This window comes from Lutra lutra, chromosome 14 (assembly GCF_902655055.1).
Source record: "Lutra lutra chromosome 14, mLutLut1.2, whole genome shotgun sequence".
In the NCBI taxonomy this organism is placed as follows: Eukaryota; Metazoa; Chordata; class Mammalia; order Carnivora; family Mustelidae; genus Lutra; species Lutra lutra.
In genome coordinates this window covers 48,515,822-48,531,784 of record NC_062291.1, presented here as the reverse complement: position 1 = coordinate 48,531,784, position 15,963 = coordinate 48,515,822, and the positions used below count along the sequence as shown (strand labels likewise).

At 48.7% G+C, this 15,963-nt stretch overlaps 1 protein-coding gene across 1 annotated transcript in view; it reads left to right on the top strand.

Annotated features, from left to right (window-relative positions):
* The window catches only part of DRGX (dorsal root ganglia homeobox), a 28,558-nt gene extending 15,786 nt beyond the window's left edge, over nucleotides 1–12,772 (top strand). Inside the window, exon 6 of the mRNA XM_047701345.1 lies at nucleotides 12,507–12,772. Coding sequence (XP_047557301.1) covers nucleotides 12,507–12,772 — 266 coding nt within the window. The remainder of the gene's footprint in view (nucleotides 1–12,506) is intronic.
* The last annotated feature ends 3,191 nt before the right edge of the window (nucleotides 12,773–15,963 follow it).

Sequence of the window (15,963 nt, the reverse complement as noted above, 5' to 3'; positions counted from 1 at the left end):
TGTAGGGACCCTCCGGGACTTTGCCTGCACCCCAGAAGCTCTCCAATCCTGGACCCCTTTTCCTCCCCCAAATGAGAGCACTATGCTGACTTTTGCCCACCACCTAAGCAGGCATCCTGAGACATTACTATTTAGGCTGGACTTTTTTGAACTTTACATATAAATGAAATCATAGAGAACAGATTCTTCGCGTCTCCTTCTTTGGCTCCACGTAATGTTTGGGAGATTTATTCTTGTAATTAGGCTTAGTGGTAGATTCTTTATGATATGTGTATGATGAGGCCATCTGCAGATAAAGACAGCTGGTCTCTTCCTTTCAAATCCTTACGCCTTTTATCTTTTTCTCTTGTCTGTGCCAGCCAGAACCCCTAGCACAGTACTGAATAGAAGTGGTGACAACGGGCATACTTGCCTTATTCCATTTCTTTTGTAACAGTTTTATTGCGATATAATTCACACACCGTCCCATTCATCCGCTGAAGTGTTTGGCTTAATGAATCTTAGTATATTCAGGGAGTGGTGCAGCCGTCGCTAAGATCAACCTCTGAACATTTCCATCACCCTGTATCTGTTAGCAGTTACTTTCCCCTGCTCCCAATGTCCCCAGCCTCAGGACACCATGGATCTCGCTGTCTCTATCGGTCATGAACATGTTTGCAATTGCTACCGTGGACTTTTTGTAGGAACAGAATCATACCATATGTGGTCTTCGGGACCGACCCTGGCCTGTTCTTGATCTCAGGGTTTCACAGTCACGTTTGTTGTCTTTTCGTTTTGTTTTGTTTTAGATATCTTTTATCAAGTAAGGGTAGTTTCTTCTCTCCTCGGTTTCCTAAGAGTTGTATTTTAATTATTATTTAAAAAATCATGAATGTGAATGAACGTTGAATTTCATTGAATACTTTTTCTGCTGCTGTTGAGGGGATCACGTGATTTTTTTCTTTCTCAAGTGTATTAAGACAGTAAGTTACACTGATTGATTTTTTTAGTGTTAATCCAACTGTGCCTTCCTGGAATAAACCCACATAAGATGTGACATGTCCTCCTTCTTTGATAGAGCTGGATTCTGTTTGCTGGTTCTTTGCTCAGGGGTTTTGTATCTATGATCTTGGGGAGATTGGCTTGGGATTTTCTTAGAATTTCCATTCCAGATGTCAGTGTTGTTTTCCTTGCCCCCAAACCAAGTATAATGAAAGCAGCCGTAGGGCTGCCTGGTTATTTTACTCTCTGTCCTGATTCCAAGGACTGGCTGGACGCAGCCAGGTGGTTCTGCTCCTGCTTTGGTCGGGGCTCTCTCATGAGTCTGTGCTCACACGGCCGCTGGGGCTGGCACCTGCAACATGGGGTCACCCTTCCCTGTCTGGGGTCTTGGCGGGGATGCTGGGAGGCTGGGCGCTCTTTTTCTCTCTCCACGTGGTGAGCTTGGAGTGGAGTTGAATGGTAGTTGATTCCCAAGCATGGAAAAGCAGAAGATGCCAGACCTTGTTGAGGCTTACACCCACAACAGGCACAGTGTTGTTTCTGATGCATTCTATTGATTTAAGCTGGTCCCAGGGCCAACCCAGGCTTGAGTGGAGGGGCCTGCACACAGGTGTGAATGCTAGCAGGTCGCTTCCTTGAAGATCCTCTTTGGAGACTGAGTGACACAAAGATCAAGGATACTCTGGTATCGTGATATGAATTGGGGTGTTTGTTTTTGAGACTACCTTGCTTCCAATTCTGACTACAAGCACTTTAAAGGCAACGGCCTTATCTGACTCACCTCTAGGTCCTTCCAAGCCACTCACCTCAGCCCCAAATATAGAGTCTGGTGCAGAGTAAATGGTAGAGAGGTTTGGCTAAAGAAGGAAAGCAGGTGAGGCTGCTCCAGGTGTGGGAGACTGACCTCACCAGCCTGCAGGGCTGGCCATCTGTGGGACCCCAGAAATAACTGGGCCCTCCTGTTCTTCATTCAGCACCCACTGAGTACCCCACTTTGTCAGACTCTAAAGCAGAGGCCAAACCTCTGGTGATGAATTAGACACATACTGACTTCAAGGGGGTGACAGGCCAAGTGTGGGCTTGGAGAGACAGTCAACAAAGAATTTCATCTCATGTGACACAGTCATATGCTCTCATAGAGATCAATAAGGGCTGGGAAGATATGGGGGAAGCCATGAGGGGAGAGGACATTTTTCCCTGTAGGAATGAGGAAGCCTTTCCAGAAGCAATGTTTCAGTTGGGCTTGAAGGAAGCATAGGAGTTGCCCAGTGGGTGAAAGGACCCCAGGCAAGAGAAGAGCATGAGCAAAGGCACTGAGGTAAGTAGGCCTAGTGTGTTGAGGAAACGGCAAAGCATGAGGTTGGATGGGGCCACATTCCCAGGAGAGGATGGCATGGCCTCAAGGTGAACCCAAGTTCTGGAGTCAGACTGGCCATGGCCCAGAACTGCTCAGGATTGTTCCTCAATGGGAGAGCCTCTCAGCCTCCAAGGCACAGTTAGTGAGTTCTGAGGTGTGTGCAGCTCCAAGAAAGCAGCACAGCCTTCTGGGGCCCTTGGCTTGTTTGTAAGGATATAGGTATTTGGGGAGCAGGGAACCCAAGGGGCAGAAGGTAGCCACTTCTTATGGGGAAAGTGGTTGGTTCAGCCCTAGCCTTCTCCGTGCCTAATTGTTGTCAGGAAGACAGGGGTAGAGAACCCCAGCACTAAGATTTGTAAGGAATCTTCTTAAAGAGTATGTTACCTTTCCTGAGTATAGTGGGGAAACTGAGGCCCAGAGAGGGGACAGGACTGTCCAAGGTCACGTAGTATATCTGTAAGAAGTAGGACAAGTCAGGGACCCAGGTGTCCCATTGTCCAGCTCCCCACACCCTGCATCGATTCTGTTCCTTTTACAGGCACCTGCTGTCATTCTCTGGCTTTAAAAGCTGCAACTCACTTTCCAGAAGCCATTTCCTATTGGTGCTGATGGGTTTGCCCTTCCTGCTAATCAATGGGGCCCTGGAGTGCAGGGAGCTGAGCAGAAGGTTTCTGGCTTGTGCCCAGAGGCAGCAGGAGAAGCAGCCTGCCCGTGTCGAGTTCTGGCTGCCACTCAGAGGAGGGAGGGCTAACTGACATCGGGCTGCCCAGAACGCGTGTCCCTCTGCTCCTTGGGCTGCGCCAGGCTTCTTGGATCTCGGTGTTGTCATTTTTTGTTTGCCCCTACAAAGACGTCCAAATGGAAAGGGGACCCTGGTGCTGGGCCCTGAGACTGTCCCAGCGCAAGGACTGTTTGGCTGCAGTGCCTCCCGTCAAGGAGCATTTGCTGAACAGATGAGCAGATGTCAAGAGTGTGGGTGTACAAGTGCTAGGTGGAGTTCAGGCAGGGGTGGGACTGAGCGTCAGTTCTAGCAGAATAACCTGCAAAATTAACCTGGGGATTTTGACATGAATCAGATTGAGCAACTTTGCCATGAGCACTGTTTCTCTCTACGAGGTACCGAGGAAGTTTAGAACCTGTGGGATGGTAACTCTGAGGACCTAAGGTATGCCAGCTCAGTCAGGAAGGAGAGACTCCTCCTCCTTTTCTGCCTTCCCCAACTATTCAGTCTTTACTTTGTACCCAAATGGTACATTTCAGTTCTGGCCTCAGGAGTGTGGGGGTGAGTGTGGGGGAAGGGCGCTTATGGCAAGTTTGGGAGGTGAGCTGGGTACAAAACTCAATATAATAATAATAATAATAATAATAATAATAATAATAATAAACACAAGTCATGGTGAAAGGCAATATAAACCATAAAATGGAGATGGGACAAAGCATGTCAGGCCTTCTGAGGTAGAAGATATGGGGGTATGAATTTGACCTTGTGCACTTAATTATCGGTGAGCACGCATAGCTACAACATCTAAAAATCTGTGTTTAAATGTGGTAGGCACCTACCAACACTGCACTCATGCCCAGGGGCTGTTATTACAAATCACAAAATATATTTACCATCTATCTATCTATCAAAAGACATCAACTATGATATTGTGTGCAAGGTGTCATAAATCCACACACTCAGTTCCTTGTTCAACTCTGTTACCCTTAACCTGAACTTTCATCAAGAAATCAGTGTGCGAGAGCTTTACTTGTAACCAACATTGTAGTTCACGTGCCTTTATGAGGAAAATGTGCTATCGACAGAGACGAGACAGAACTAACTTAATTTTTCCTGTCAGTCTCTATAGTAGATCAATTAAACTGCCAAGAAGATCAAATATTTCAGACTGTATTTATTACATTAAGTATTTATGTTCAGGCCAAGCCTTTAAAGCATGATGTCATGTAGGAATGTAGGCCGATTAGATCAATTCAGCAGAATTTGCTGTAACTTAATGGAAATCTAATTGTGTGTTTTAATTTAGTGTCCAGGAGGTAGTGTGTTCTCCAAACAAAATCATTTTCAGGCTGCGTTTTAAGGTCAGATGCTCTCACGCAGACGCTGGCCATGGCACATGTTGGTAGGGCCAGAGGGGAGAGGTTGTGGTATTTGAGGAGGTTCGTCTGCTGGTGGGTTGGTTGTACCCCATGCTTGGGGTGCTTAGGGACTTGCTAACCTTGGACCACACAGGACGGGAGACTGACCAAGTGTTCCTCCAAGACACTTCATCCACCCCAGTTTCACTGGTCAGTGTAGACCCAGGCCATTAATAGTTATGGAGCTGCACCTGGGTGCCGAGGCCATGGCCCTTATTCCTTGACAATTTCAGTGGGACTCCGTCCTAAAGGAGAGCATCCATTCTCATCATCTGAATGGAAGAAGGCTGGAAATCACAAGGCACAGAAGGACACACCATTTTCATGACCTTAATACCTGGCCAGGCTAGAAAGAGTGGAAAATACGATAAAACACAAAGAAACATATAAAATCACTCATACCCTTGGTACCCAGAATCAACTGCTATGAATATTTGGTATTGGTACATTTGTTGTCTTCCCATCTATAAATATATATCTCTAATGAATTCATATATTTTATAACTTATTTAGAAATTAAAAATTTTAAACCAAAATGTTTAAACTTATCAGTATTTTCTGCTTATAAATTTTCACATGTGTTATACCTACAATCCTACATGGATACGACATATGGTTGTACATGGATGTGTACATATATACACACAATGTGTATATATGTATGTATTATGTACACATGGATATGTACAATAACACATACATATGTGTACCAAAATAGAATCCTACTGACTTAGTTGTTTCTTAACCTACTTTTTAAACTTAATATTTCATTATTATATGTCATTATGATTAATTTTTTCATGGTGCTAAGTATCTTCCTATAATATAATTTTGTCATAGCTTTAGCGTGTTCTCTGTGGGTGACTCCAACTTACTCAGCTCCCTATTGTTGGGCCATGAGGTTGGTCACAGTTACCATCACCGTATGCCACACTGGACTGACTTACATCGTAGCTAATTTAATTTTTAGCCCATTCATGATTTATACCTTTTTGAAAGATTAAAAAAAAAGGGAGGGAACCTAGAGCCCCAACTCTGGAAATCCAGTAGTTAAAAAAAGGACACTTTTAAAGTTCATCTTCGTCCTCAAGATTCTGTTGGCAGAATAAATTATTTTCGTTTTTGGTCTGATGGGAAAGGCTCCGCTGAGGACACAGGACATCCGAGGACACAGTGCGGTGGTCGGTTGGGCATCTTTCAGGCCTGGGAGCAGAGCTGGTGGGATGGTCCCCCCACACTCCCCAGCTGTGGCAGAGCTCATGGGTCATCCTGGGTGTCCTGGGGGAATGCTCACAAGATCAGTTCCTCAGCGGGTGACTAAAATGGATCGGTAATTGAAATAAGTTGTGAATTGTGACTTAGAATTACCCTTCAGTTTGTATGAGGTGAGGGAAATAGTAATTGTTAGAGACCTTAGTACTAGGTGTGCCATGGAATGTCTCCCAAAGGTGGGTGTATCACCTCCCCTCACAGACGAGGAACCTGAAGTGTGGACGGATGGCGAGAAACCCCATGACAGGTGAACAGTGGAGCTGGGGGGGGCCAAACTTCAAATTCCCCTTTCTTCTGCCTCAGATACAGGCTGCATCCAGCTTTCAGGTCCCAGAGAAGGCCTGTTGTGGTTCTCATTTTATGGAAACTTGATAATGGATGACTCGATTTTGGGGTAGACATTTTCTTGAGGGTCTTGGTTACCTCCCTGACATAATAAAGGGGGGCACCTGGTCCTTCTTGTTGTTGGCTCAGTGTCTCCCCATCACTCACAGTCACAGGAAGTTGTCAAAACATTTTCAGATGTCATGTCTCTGTGGCGGTTCCTGCTGTGTGGGTCAGAGCTGTCAGGCCATCCTGAGGTGTCCCCCTTTGCTTGCTTGCCCCAGTACTGGCTGGCTCCACGTTACTGTGCATTTTGAGTTTTTTGGCTGTCATAAGTTTGTGTGCCTTTTCTCAATATTACCAGTGTGTCTGCCATTAGCAGGCACATTTCTCTCTAGTTTGTGGTAGTCTTTCAAACCGAACCATTTATGTCAGAAGTGCACTTGAAAGGATCGTTAAATACTCTAGTGAGGGCCTTGAGTATGGCTTTTCAGGGACAAATTGCATGCGCTTTGGGGTCTGGGGTTTTACTTGGTAACTATTGGTTCTTCTGCCGTCCTGCCGTCCTGAGCATGTCAGAGGACAAATCTCCATTTTGTTACTTCTGGTTTTCAGTCAGGGTCTGGGTTGCTGAAGTTATTTGGGCACGAGGCATTTGGGGAAATCTGGTGATGCCATTGGTACTGTGGAATCATGAAGAAATCAAGAGTTAGTTTTATGAGAATCCTGTTTGTGGAAATCGTTTTTTTCTTTGTTAAAAAAAGGGTGATAGGAGTTAAGGGAGATGCTGGTGGTTGGACAATTTAAGTTCTATCACCATGAACTGAAATTCTGAAAACATGTTAAAGTTGGAAGGACTCAACTTTATAATTCACCTTCCATTCTAAAACCACTTCTTTTTTGTTGAAAGGGATTTAAAGCTTTTTCTTGTCCAATAGCCCATATTGTGCATGAAGATTCTCTAACGTCCTGTTGGGGGCTTCAGGGTCTGATGACCAGGAACCTAGCAAGCCCTCTGCATATGTACAGCATCTGATGGTAAAGAAAGAAAAACTTCGTTTTTCTCATACTTTTGGCCATTTCTTCTCTTTTACCCCCGTCATTAAGAGAGAGATAGTCAGAGACAGTTACTTCATGTCCATTGTGCCCTGAGGTCACCTCAGCTAAGTAGCCACATTTCTTCCATTTTTTTACTTCTCCCTCCTCTCTTTTTTCCTTCCCTTCCCCCCTTCCCTCCCTCTAGTCTGATGGTCTGACCATGACAGAGAAGAGAAAGAATTTATCTTTTCCCCACAGTTTCCCCACAGTTTCTGCCTCTGTGAAGGCAACCCATAACCATATGGTGTCACATTGAGCTTACCGAGAAGTCATATTGACCACATGCTCCACTGAGCCCCACCCTCTCGTACAGTTGGACCCTTGGGCACAGATCATAGACTTTACACCTTTCCCTGATAAAACCTGGCATATTAGATTTGTCTCTTTGTTTGATTTTGATCTTGTTCTGTTGTACAGATTGCCTCTCTGTCTTGCCCATATCTACATTCTGGATTGGCACATCTTCCAAGTTGTCTTCCAAGTAAGGGTAGGGCAAAGAGAGTGATTTCCAATGGTTCCTCTGCCTCTGTTGGCATTCCTTGATGTGGCTGTTTGGATGGGTAGGAGTTCACCTATAAACATCGACCCCTTTGGAAGGACACTTTCACTATAGTTCAGACTTGGGGTGTAGATGAGGAAGGAGGATGACATCTGCCAAAGAATCTTGTTGGCCCAAATGCCTGTCTCAGGGTCTGCCGCCCTGCTGTGGAAATGCCCACCCCACAGGCATGAAGCGGAGTCTGGGGCAGAAGCCCAGCTTAAGGAGGTTGTATAAGCCATGAATTGCTTCCTTAGCCAAAGACACAACTGGAGAGGTGGGTTGAGGGCATTAGCCCATGGATGTGAGGTGATATGTGGCTGGTGTGGGAGTGCTTGGCCCAAGGGACTTTGGAGGTCCTCATTCACTGGAGGAGCCACAAAGAAGTTCGAGAGCCACGGGCAGTCCTCATGATCCTGATGACCTTGACCCAAACTCTCTTTTGGCTCTTACAGTTTTATTTATAACAATGTATTTTACTTTATTTTATCTTTAATTTGATTAAATATGTAGAAGATAAAATTTATCATCTTAACTCTTTCTAAGTGATAATTCATAAGTATTCAATATATTCCTCTTGTTGGGCAACGATCACCACCATCCATCTCCAGAACTTTTTCATCTTCCAAAATTGCAACTCTGCTCACTGAACAAGAACTTCTTATTTTCTCCTTTCCTCAACCCCTGATGACCACCGTTCTGTTTTCCGTCTCTATGAATATGCCTACTCAGGGCATCTCATGGAAAGAGACTCATGCGGGATTTGTCTTCTCGTGACCGGCTTATTCACTCAGCATAACGTCCTTGAGGTCCATCTATGTTACAGATGTGTCAGAGTTTCCTTCCTTTTTAAGATTCAACATTTCTCCTTTGTATGCATAGCCCTGAGAGCTAACCACAGATCATCCCAGAGTCATTGGGTTCCTGGTCCTTAGTTTCCCCATCCATGGTCCTTAGTTTCACCATCCATCCATGATGGTGTGGGGGGTGAACCAGATCACGGGCACAGACTCTGCCCCTTCCCATAGCCTTGGTTCTATGAGTTAATGTATTTCTCTTATGGCTGAGTCTGCGTTTCGAGGACCAAGAGTGTAGTTATCGGTGGCTTTCTTGGGAGCCCACCGTGTGACCTTGTAGGCCGTGGATCCCAGGGAGAGAGGCTCTGTTTTGTCCCAGTGGCCCTTCTTCGTTCCGTAGGTGGCATGTTCCTCACCGAGTCACAGACTGTTTAACTCCCTGCTGGATGCTTACATTGGAGCAAAGCCTCGCTGGAGGCAAGAAGCAGCCTGACCCTCTCGGGCTGCTCTGACTTGGGGCAGGCTGCCTAGGGCAGATCCTGAGGACTGTGGTCCCTCCCAGGCTGCTGACGGTCCACAGCTCCAGGCAAGCTCCCCTCAGACTTTCAGTACAGACCTGGATCAGGCTCCCCAGCCTCCTCCTTGGCCCTCCTCAAATATCTTAACATTCATTTACAATTGAAAGTAGTGTTTCTGATTTTCAAAGAACTTCACATTTCTTGTAGAAAAATGAGAAGGATTCTAAACAGACACAGAGAGGAAAATGCCCAGTATTCCCATCGTTCTTTGTGTATGGTCCCCTCACACATGAGCTCCCTTTGGGAAGGAGACCTGAGGGGACCCCAGTCCTTGCATGGGTCCTGGGGCTCATGGCACAGACACTGTCCCCACAAAGGCTGCCCCTCCCCTGCTGAGCCGTCACTGGTGTTATTTGTGTGTGGCTGTGCTTCGTGAGGGCCGATGGGAAAATGGACTCGGGACTTGACCCAGCGTGACTTTCTGTTTGTTTCCTGCTGCTGGAAATAACACGAGGCTAGAAGCCCACCAGGGGGTGTGGGAGCTGTGACCTGGGATCTCAGAATTCCCTTTGTAAAGTTGGCCTTTGTGATTTGTCCTATGCTTGTCCTAGGGTCTGCTACCGGCTGTATTGACCCCCAGTCAGAACTGAGGTAGGAGGCCGCAGCTCTGTTTCCACCTCCTGTTATTGTGCCGGGGGACTGAAACACTGCCAGAAGGTTCTGGTCCCACCTCTCAGTAAACTGTACAAACTCAGGCCGGTTAGTCCTGGAGCCTCAGTGTCCTTACCTGGAGAGTGGGGATGAGTAATGCACACCCCTCAGGGTGGCCAGGATGGGGACAGGGGGCCACCATGGGGGCTGGTGAAGGTGAGCGTCCTTCTGTCTCTGAGCAGGCTTGGAAAGGAAGAGAGAATTGCCCCAGTGTGTTTGAGGGGAGAGGAAGGGGTCTGGCCCTGGCATGGGGAAGCCTGTCCCCAGGAAAGGAGGTGGGAACGTCCCCCCCGCGGATGTTGCCGAGGCTGCCTCATGAGCACTGATCCTACAAACGGACACTAGGGCTGATGGCCCTCCCTGACTTTTTCCTTCCCTGGGTATTTTCCAAGGGCCTGGCCTGTTACAGGTACTATGCCAGGTGTTGGGGACAGAGTGCTGAACGAGACAGGAAGATACCTAACCTGTTGGGCGTCTGCAGTCTCTTAAGGGGGAGAGACAGACAACAAACAAGTCAAGAAACCATCAACGATCCTCCTACCATTTGTGGCCAATGCTGTGGGATTTGCGCAGACTGGAACGTGACCGGGAGCTCTAAAGAGAGAGAGGTGTGAGGAGACTATTCCAAGGCACAGGGCAGGGCTCTTCACTCACAGGCTAAGCCCAGGGAAGCGTCCAAGCGGGAGCAGAACGAGCGCTCTTCTCACACAGAGGGACACAATGGTTGAGGAGGAGGCCCCCTGCCTGGTGAGGTCCCACTTGGCCACTTACTATTCACCCTCAGTCTCCTCATCTGAAAAAGGGGAGAACTCTGGGTAATACAGCTTTCTGTGGGCTCTGCTGTGACGCTCAGGGAGCATGTGAAGGAAGCGCTTGCCAGCACATGGGAAGGAGGAGAACACAATGCCAACCCAGTCATGCAAGGGCTTGGAGGCCACTGGGAGGAATTCGGATTCATTTGACAAATAGGAATTTTGGTTCCCCGGTACAACTGATCTCTGGGTCTGCTTCTTCCAAAGCCGGTGAGCACTTTCAGAAAGAGGTGAGGGACTGGCTTTGTGGTGCCCTCCCTTGTCAGAAGGTTGCCCACCCACGTGCAGCCAGTGGGCATGGCGGACCCAGGTCTCAGGCCTTAGGGATAGGCACTAACACCCAGCTGCCCTTGCAGGGTCATGGTGGTCCATCTCTGGCTTCCCTGGGGGACTCTGGCTTTGAAGCTGGCCTGGGCAAAGTCTGTGTGACTCCTGCCCCCACACCTGCCTGGGGTCGGCAGATGGAACACACGGGTGTCCCTCAAGGAACAGGGGTGGTGCCAGCCCTGCTGAGCGCTGCTCTCTTCTCCCCTCAGAACTCAGATGGGGCAGCAGGACCATGAGGTTCCAGACTCTCCCCATCCTCCTCCTCCACAGGCATGCCCCCTCCCCGCACACAACATTCTCTGTTTGCCCCCACCTTAGGAATGGCCCCTCTGTTCATTTGGATGTGGAGTTGGGCCAAGCCACTCTCCCCGAGGACTGCTTTACCCACCAGCCTTCCCACCCTGTCCCTGATGCAAAGAAGCCTGCAGCACTCTCTACTCTGACCTGCTGAGGTTTCCTTGCCCTGAATCCTGCAGTCTGGTCTTGATGACCTTGACCTGCCTGCTTCTGCCCTCACCTGTGGTCTCTGGCTTTGGTCAGTCTAAACACCCTGCTATTCCCTGAACTGGTGACTTCTAGTTCTACGTCCGTGCCTTTGCACTGCTCTTCTCCCTGGCTGCGTGCTCTTTCCCGTGGCTGTCACCCTGATGGGTTGCCCTCAGGTCTCTGCCAAGCACCATCTGTATTTTCCATAGCACGTGTTACCACCTGCCTTTGTATCAGGGACTCAGGGCTCCGGTGTGACTCTCCACTAGACCTGCACTCCGTGAGGTTGGGTCCTGCTGCGTTGTTCCTGGTGATGGTCACTAGGGTCTAGAAGAGTGCCGGGTGCTCACGGAGAGTCGTTGAATAAATGCACAGTTGAGGGTGGCCCATCAAGAGGGAGGATCCTCAAACTGAGCCTGGCAGAGCGGTGAGCTCAGTGTGTTTCTGGGCTGGTTTATACCCTCTGGCCAGCAGGTCGGGGGCCACGCCATTGCTCCCAAGCCCCGTTCCACGCATCGGACCTATGCTAAGTGCTTTCCAAACTGATTCCTTCAGAGGTTCTTAAAACTCAGTTCACAGTGCCCTGAGGGTCTTTGTTAATTTTTCATGACTCTCTTGGGCCCTTGGAAATACCTAACAGTTTTGTTCATTAAATGATTAGGTCTAAGCAGCTCAGTGAGTATTAATGTCCTGGCAACTTGGGAGCCGCTTGAAAAATGGTGGGGCTCCCTTTTGTCTTCAAAGGTTGAAAACGTCCCTGCAATGCCCCTGTGAGTTCTTGGGGGTGCTTCAGCAACTAGTTTGGGGAGTGTGGGATTTCTTCATTGGCTCCTAATAACGATCCTGGGAGGTAGGTATCTTCCCATTTTGCAGAAGGTGAAGCCAAGACATTGGCCTAAGGCCACCCAGTTGGTCTGTGAGGAAGCAGGACTGGTCAGGTCTCCCCAGCGCACTGATGATTCCTTGGGTTATCAACCAGATTTCTTGCACTGGGCCCATCTCTGGGGTCCTGAGCACTTGTCATGTCACCTCTCCCTTTAAGATCCTGAACCAAAACAGAATCGGTTGGCCCCCTCTCCCCCACCTCATGTCCCGGGAGACAGAATGTGGGCACTGATGGCAGCCTGTTGTTTTTCCTCCTTTCAGGGGGCCCGCTGTGCTCTTGCTGTGTCCCAGACCCCATGGGGCTGTCATTCCTTCCCACCTACGGCTGCCAGAGCAACCGCACGGCCAGTGTGGCCGCCTTGCGCATGAAGGCCCGCGAGCACTCCGAGGCCGTCCTGCAGTCGGCCAATCTCCTGCCCTCTGCCAGCAGCAGCCCCAGCCCCGCGGCCAAGCCGGCGCCCCCTGATGGCAGCCAGGACAAGAACCCTCCCTCCAAGGAACACAGTGAGGGGGACAAGAGTGTATGAGGGTGCTGAGTGTCCAGGCCCGAGGTGCCCTCCCCCCGCCCCCTGCTTCTCCCAGCCTCAGCCCCTGTGGAAAACTCTCCAAAAAGCAAAGGAAGCCTGCAGCCCAGGGCCTCCTCACGGACTCAGGAAGGGAAGTGAGACCCACAGCTCCCTTGGCATCTGGAAGAGTACCTCTGGAGTCCTACCGGTGGGGCTGCGTTGTCCTGGCTTCCGGTGACAAGTCCAGATGGAACTCGTGGGCACCGGAGACCACTCTGTGGTGAGACCCCTGGGGTTTCCATCTGGGCCCAGAAGTGTTGGAAGGAAGTAGAGTTGCTCACCCCCTCACTTTCCTGTCCCTTTCCTGGGCCACCTTTGAAGGTCTTAACCAACCCAAAGAACTGTGGCGTGGGTCATCCTTGAGAGACGCCCCAGGCTGAGTCTTGTGCTCTGAAGTGGGACTGTGCCCCTTCCATGAAGAACCAGGAAATTGGTGTAATCCCAATGAACTCTTATGGCCCTCCACCGAAATTAGCAGCAATGTGCCCCCCGCCCTTTCTCTTGTTGAAGGATATTAGTTGTAGGCTGAGTTAGTTTATAGAGGGTGAGAAGACATAGGGTGCAGAGGGGAAGGCACAGCCTGTCCTGGGGGGCGCCCCACTGGGCACTTCCGGCCAGGGAGGCTGGCCTATCAGACAGGCCACCAGCTCCGTGAACTGGGGCCACCATTGTGACGAGCAGCCACCGAGCCAGTGTGGGCTCCCACAATGAAGTGCCCCTGCTGGCCCCACCTCTCTGGACCAGACCTCTAGGTTGGTGGACAGTTAACCAGTGGAAAGCAGTCCTCTGATCTAGAGAACACCAAGGGTCCTTGGAGCAGGAGAAAGCTCCCACGAACATCTCCGACATCTGTACACATCTGGATGAACAACCTTTCCTCAAGTCCCTGGCACATGGAGGGGCTTCCCCAGTGGTGTTATTTATTGATTTATTTTTTTTTTACAGAAGAAAAAAAAAGGTAGGAAACAAGAGGAGAATGGTGTATGTGGAGAAATGGAGCACGGGGAAGAGGGCTTCCTTGTGGTGCGAAGAGAATTCATTCCAAAGGGCCAAATTTCATAGAGATTTCAGTTTTGATCTCCTGGGTGTGTTTTCTCTCATGTGGATAGTAAACTAGAAGAGATCCAAGGGAAAATGTGCAATAGCGTGAGCTCTGTCACTCCCTGGCAGGGGGTTTGGTACCTGAAAGGTTGCGGTCTTGAACGGCTCACTGATGGCGTTTCCATGCAAACTGTTATTGGTTTTATGACAATTATTTTCCTCTCAGTTATTATAATCAACATGTTCCATCTTCAGACTGTCCTGCTCCCCTTGTCACCCTCCCCACCTAGAAGCCCCCCACTGGTACTCCCTGAGTGTAGTGCGCCTCGTTTCTGATGACCGCAAAGCATTTGATAAAATACACTGTCTCTTTAAAAAGAAAAAAAAAAAAAAAAGTCAGATCCTTCTTCCTGCTCTATTTTGCTTGTTGAGTACCAAGATGAAACGATTTGCCAAAAAGCGGCAGAATTGCTTCCGTTTCCCTGTAATTACGAATGTTGGGTTGAACGCTGTAAGCTCAAGCCCTTATGTACACTAACTCTTCAATCTAATTGTTTGATTAAACTCGTATTTCCTCCAGAAAGGTACATAAATAAGTGAACTGTTGAGCAAATTAAGAATACTTAACAGCATTGCATCTGAGAAGTAGTTACGCTGATTAAATTTTGTGTCCTTGAGGACTTTCAGGAAATTACTTTTGATCGTCAATAACACAATTAAGTAAACTACACACACATTAGCATGAATAATTGATAAGAAATTATGTATTACCACGAAGCACTGATTTAATAATTCATGAGGCGACACTCTAGTGACTGTGCAAAACTGGATAACATCGAAAAGTCTGCCTGATGTTACTGAAAGAAAGGAGAGAAATCTGCAGACACACCGAGTACTTAGTTTTGTTGTACAAAGGCAAAAAGTAACCATGCATGATGTAGTTTCTGTTTGTTGAAATACCCGAATAAATCTAGAAGAGTTAAAAAGAAAGTCAGAAAGAGCCCAGGGTCTCTCTTTGTTCCTCCTGGCCCTCAGGCTGCAGGCCGGAGTGGAGAATGCGTCTCTGCTTTGGCCTGCACGCAACTGGAGATCTTTCTGAAGCTTCCAGGTGGAGGGCTCTGCGGCCTTGGCTCAGGAACCTTTGAGCAGATGCCAGGACAAGACCTGGGCTCTGTGTGGGCCGGAGCCTCCCCCTGAGTGCCAGTGCCTGGGGGACTCAGTCCTTCTGTCCTGGGACAGACGGACCAATGGATGAACACGGCCTCGCTGGATCCCCTTCCAGACTGTCCTGGGTGAAGTCTCCTTTCTGGCAGTGAGAACGGCCGTCGATAGAGCCCCTGCAGGTTGTCCCATCTGCAGAAGTTCATAACATGACTACAATAAGGCCATTGGGCTTCAGGCTGGGAAGGAGGCACGGGTCCTAGGGATTGATTGATTGATTGATTATTATTATTCATTTATTAGTTGCAGCCCTTCGAAGAGCTTTCCTTAATGCACTTCAGGTTATGGGAAAGGAATCGAAGTCACGACAGGGTCAGCAGCCCTCCTTGTTGGGAATGATGAACTGCTGGGGTGCAGATCAGCCATGGGGGTGGCAGGGAGCGGGAGGTGGGCAGCCCTGGGATAGGACAGGAGGCTCAGAAGCTCCCTTCTCTGTCCTTCCGTTGCGCTTTATTTAGGAATACCCAGTGCTTGGCCTCACGATTGCGTTGATCTTCCTTATTAATAAATAATCCCCGTTTATTAAATTCTGCCACCATCTCATTGCCTGGGAACTTTTCAGAGGTTCATTCATTTAATCCCAGTGACCAATCCACAAGGCAAGTAGCACTATCCCCGTTTCACAGATGGGCACGGCAAGGTTGGACAAGTTTTCCAAAGTTACATGGGTGGTGGCCTCCAATGAGAAAAGAGAGAGCTTGGCTTCCTTCTCTGTCACACAGGGAGAGCTAAATCAATGAGTTAAAGAGATTAACTGGGCTCAGTCTTGAAGCCCCAAGACGGGGTAACTAGGGCCAGTTTGTCTGTGCGGGTTTGACAGGGAGAGTTGAGGTCACTCGGTTTTGCCTTTGCTTGCTGTCTGTGGCTGCTATCCTAGGCTGGCCTGCGGA